Source organism: Geospiza fortis, unplaced genomic scaffold (genome assembly GCF_000277835.1).
Source record: "Geospiza fortis unplaced genomic scaffold, GeoFor_1.0 scaffold174, whole genome shotgun sequence".
Taxonomy (NCBI): Eukaryota; Metazoa; Chordata; class Aves; order Passeriformes; family Thraupidae; genus Geospiza; species Geospiza fortis.
In genome coordinates, this window is record NW_005054480.1 from 277,265 (window position 1) to 282,502 (window position 5,238).

At 37.2% G+C, this 5,238-nt stretch overlaps 1 protein-coding gene across 1 annotated transcript in view; it reads right to left on the reverse strand.

The window, feature by feature from the left end:
- The window catches only part of TARS1 (threonyl-tRNA synthetase 1), a 15,212-nt gene extending 15,074 nt beyond the window's left edge, over nucleotides 1–138 (reverse strand). Inside the window, exon 1 of the mRNA XM_014310064.2 lies at nucleotides 105–138. Coding sequence (XP_014165539.2) covers nucleotides 105–138 — 34 coding nt within the window. The remainder of the gene's footprint in view (nucleotides 1–104) is intronic.
- Between the last annotated feature and the right edge of the window lie 5,100 nt (nucleotides 139–5,238).

Sequence of the window (5,238 nt, forward strand, 5' to 3'; positions counted from 1 at the left end):
CGAGCGCGGCCCGGCGCTCGCACAACCGCGCTCTGCTCGCTGTCGCGGGAAGAATCACAGAATCGATTAAGTTGGAATAGATCCCCGAGATCAGCGAGTCCGACCTGTGACCGAACGCCGCGTTGTCAAGTAGACCATGGCGCTAAGTGCCATGTCCAGTCTTTGTTTGAACACCTCCAGGGACGGTGACTCCACCACCCCCGGGCAGCCAGTTCCAGTGTCGAATCACCCTTTCTGTGGAGAAATTCCTCCTAATGTCCAGCCTAAACCTTCCATGGCGCAGCTGAAGACGGTCCTCTTGTTCGACAGTTGTTGCCTGGAAGAAGAGGTGGATTCCCACCTGGCTACACTGTCCTGTCAGGGAGTTGTAGGGAGCGATCAGGTCTCCCCTGAGCCTCCTTTTCTCCAAGCACCCCCAGCTCCCTCAGCTGCTCCTCATCACACTTGTGCTCCAGACCCTTCCCCAGCTCCTTGACCTTTCTCTGGACTCACTCCAGAACCCAGGGATACCTTGCTACCATTCTCCCACAGATGTTCAGTCAAGCACGGATCAGTGATTGGGAGTGCTCTTTGTGAAAGAGACTAAAATAAAAAAAATCAGGTTGACCACTGTCTGATTTCCCAGGGGAGGGGAAAAAAAATACGTAGAAGAGATTCTGAGGTGGTTGTGTCAGACTTGAATTGCAGGAGCACCTGCAGCTGTCCCAAGGGAAGCCTCAGGTCAGTGGCTCGGAAGCTACAGACACCTCTAAGAAAAAGATGCGATATTCAGGCTTGACTTTTGCTCTGTAACCATCTTTCACTCCTCTCCTGCTGTTGTTCTCTAATAATAATATTTTCATTCAGTAAAGTTACTATCTTTCAGCACAATCTCATGGAGGCTCCCAGAGTCGCCAGTCCCGAGGCCTTACGTGTGTTTGTAACCTTAGGCATACTGGTATACCAGTGAACTCATCCAGTTTAAGCAAGATGTTCATTACCAGATTTCAGTTTTCAGGAAATCCTGGCATAACATCCTTACTTTGAAGAGAGTTAATCACAGGTCAAAACTTGCCACGGACTTCTGCTGCCTGCAGAGAACCCAACACGACCATTCTGCGTCCTGGAATAGCTGCCTTCTCTTTATCAGCAGCAGTGACTGAGGAGTTTAGAGTGTGTAAAGTGTTCCCAGATGGATATCAGGGCACCTCATCCTCCATGGACTTAAGTGCTATGAGCCAAATGTTCAGGGAAAAAAAAAAAGATGTTTTATATAGCTTTCAAATATGTGGTTATGTAGCGGTGAAGGATGGTTGAGAGAATGTCACTGGGCTATTTCACCACAAATGTAGGAGCTTAAAAAATAATGCAAGTATTTTAATCTATTTGTTAAAATATGAAAATGGGAAGGTGTAGTAAATAAGAACTTAAAGACACAATCAGGCCTAGATCTAGATAGTTCATTTGTGGTCTGAAAGTAAAATATGAACAGCATAAATAATGGCAAAAACATTTATTAAACAGATAAGTTTAATAATATATGTAGGCTCTTTTGTACAAATACAATGTTTAGTAATACTAAGGGCATTTGTTTTATAATACTAATCTTTATATTTGCAAGTCTCCTAAAATCTTTTCTGGGGGGACAAATTACAAGTGGCTAAGAGACAGAACATTGCCAAACTTATAGATATTATGTAAGGCCAAAATGGAACAAAACCGTACACTGATACCGTTCAAGAGAAAAAAACAATTAAGTATTTCAAAAGCAGTTGGGAAACTGTGGAACTGTCTCTTGTGCCAGAAGATGGCAGCAGAGAAACACGCAGATCTGCTGAGACACAAATTCCGCTCTGCTCTTGGCTTTAGGAAGTAGGTTTTATGGCAAAAAGGACAAAATTAAGTGAATGCTTCACTGACTTCACTCTTAAACAGTGTAATTAATGATGTGCGACTAAATTCAGCCATGCTCTAATAGTTTAAATTGATTTCAGTGTGCTTTAATGATTATCAGCAAAGAATAGATGTTTCTGTTTCATGAGAAGTTTGTTGGGAAAAATATGGTCAGAAATTTCTAGTGGAATTGCAGGGTTACTTGGCTTACATTTCATTTAGGAAAACTAAAGATCAAAATGAAATCAAAATGCAAGTAAAAATTTAGAGCAATGAATGTAACACATTTACACCATTTACTTGCACCAGCTGCTTGAAGGAAACCATCTGATTTGTAATATATCACTCACTAGGCTTTCTGTAAAATGTCTGGGTTTGTTCATATTTGTGTACATTAAATCAACTATATACACTGTATTTAGTAATTTCACAAACTCTGATTTAATTTGAAAATAAAATTGTATGAATGCCACCCATTTATGTTGAGGATTCAAAATATACCATTTGAATTCCAGGCCTAGTGGATTTCCATAAGCCCACTTCAAGCAAAGAGTTATTATCTCAAAATTAAGGAAGCATACCAATATGAGAATCTCAGGTTTAAGAAATTAAATACTTTTGTGCAGTTTTCTCTTGTATTAATTTCCCCATGGCTAATGCAACAGAGCAGTAAACCTTTTAGAAGTCTAGTATAACTGTCTTAGAAATGTATATTCAGAAATTGAAAAATGTGTGAAGGTAAATAAAAAAATTAATTTGACATTAAATTTAAATATTGTGAAAATAACTGAAGCAAACTGGAATGTGCTAGGAAAATGAAATCTAAGCCATAACTTTTGATATTACTTCAGCTTCTGATGACTTATTAAAATACTTATGTTTTTAGGACAGCAAGAAAAATGACTGGTATTTCACACAAAAAAAGGAGACCATTTTGGTTTGGTTCTATGTCCGTGGTGGCTTTGTGTACAGCCACTATCGTTTGTTGTTTTCATTTAAAGCTTTTCTTTTGGATACTGCTCACAGAAAAAGATGTGCTGTCTGCAGATGTTACTCCCACTCTGGTCTCCACTGTCTTATGAGTGGGCTCTGAGATGTGGATCCCGAGCCCCTGCCTTCCATTTCCTGCTTGTAGGTTATCAAACAGTGAGGCATCAGTCATTTTACAAGGAAAATAAAATGTTAGCTATTTTGTGTAGTGAGGGATGATAAACTAAGAAATTAAAATCATGTGTCCTTGACTGTCCTTAAATACCATGTTAAAAATCACATTTGTATATTTCTTGCCAAATTTCTGGATCTTGGATGCATCCTTGGTTTTCGTAACTAAATTAAAACTAGCTTTTAGTTTAACTGAACATTTCACCAAGTCATTGCACTACATAAAACTTTTTTTGTTATGTATGTAATTTTTCAGAATACAAACTACTTTATTATTAAACTTTTGTTCTTAACACCCCCAAATTATTATAAAATATATAATAGATAATAGATAATATAAATAATATTATCTATTATATATTATATATATACTGTATAATATATATGTAAAATATGTATATGATGTATAAAATATATATACATATTGTCATTTTAGTGTGCATTTCAGAATTCAAAGTTTGAGAATGTGGGGTTTGACAGATACATTTGTGATAATGGAATTCCCTTTTTTTCTTACAGATATCACTGATAATTTTCCCCTCCAAATAACATTTTATTTTTCTGTAATGGTAGATCATGGATATGTTTATGTAGTACCTATACAATTAGAAGATAAATTTTATAATTTCTAAAATTTAAGAAATAATTAGCACCAAAAAAAACCCCAACAAACAAACAAACAAACAAACAAACAACCCAATCACCCCCATGCCAAAAAAAACCCTTTCTGACACTCTTACCAGAAAAAAAAGTGATTTTCACATTACTGAGATTGAGGTGTTTCTCCATGTTCTTTGTGGGCAAAGTCCCCTGTACCATGGCGTGATATGGCACATGGAGGAATTTTCTACATAATGCCATTAGAAGCAGGAAATACTATTTCCAGTAATTTCCGGGGTACAGTCCATAACCTTTGATTTTCCAGACTCAGTTTCTTACTCCAGGCAATATCTGTCATACTCCAGAGCACTAGAAATTATCTCCAGATACCAAGGTGTGAAAAATGCTTGCATTATCTTCTGCTAAGGCTTCATCTCACAATTTTGGGAGGAAATTGCAGACAACACAGGGAAGTCAGATATTGCATTCTAGGATTTTTTTTTTCTCTTTGACCATATTTTTCATTGCAGTAATGACCTAACTTCACACATTTCCAGAAAAACTTATTTTATTTGAAAAGTCTGTTCTTGGTTTCTCTTTTTAGCTATGACTCAAATGTTCTGGTGATGTTCTCATTAACATCCCTTTTTAGTGATGTTTCATGGACACAATCCAGTAACATTGCTTCAAATAAAGGAACACATGAAAGCTGATGAAAAGAAGTACATCATAACTGTGAATTTTGTCAGACCTCTTGTGACAAGTTATATAAAAGCTTTTTTCTTTGTGTCCTTTTCACTTGGAAGTATTTGGAACATTACTAAAAATAATACAAAACTGGAAAATTATTTCAAAGTTTTATAACTACAGGGATAGAGGGCAGAAGGGACTCCATTCTTACTTGCTGGTCAGAGGAAAAAGATATTCCAAGGGGACATACAAAGTTTAAATTATTCACAATTCACCTAGAAGAATAGTTTGGATGTCTTGGCAATAGCACGGAACAGAAAAACCAGCTCATCCCTATGTTTGAAACATCTGCTCCGTATGGAAGGGCCACAACATATCTTTTCAGTCTTTTCTTTCCTACACTAAGCAAACTTAATATTTTAATCTGTCTCGGGAAACATGCTTCCAGATGATTCTTCCCTTCTCAGTCCGTGATTTTCTCAAAACAATGGTGCTTAAAACAAGAACAGTATTCCTGCAGAGCAGAGAGAACTATGGCTCAATCTGACATAGAGCACTTTATTTGATATGACAGCTCAGTATTGCTCACTTGCCTTCAGTTGGTGGCTTTTTAGGATGAGGAGCTCCATTCCATACTGTGTCCTGTTCTTCTGTACAATTCCCTGAACAGAAAAGCACTGGGCAGTAGCAAATTGTTTCTTTGATTTCAAACTACCTCTCCAGTTCATTGGGCATAAATTTTTAACATGTACTCTTTCCTCCCGCATTAACAGCTAATGACTTTCTGGGCAAGAACCAAACACAGGGTAAAATCAGGGTAGAACCAGCTTGAAATATCGCCTAGTTAAGCACAGTTTCATTTAATCATGGAAGTGTTCAGTAATTAATGCAGCTTATATTAATTATTTTTGTTTC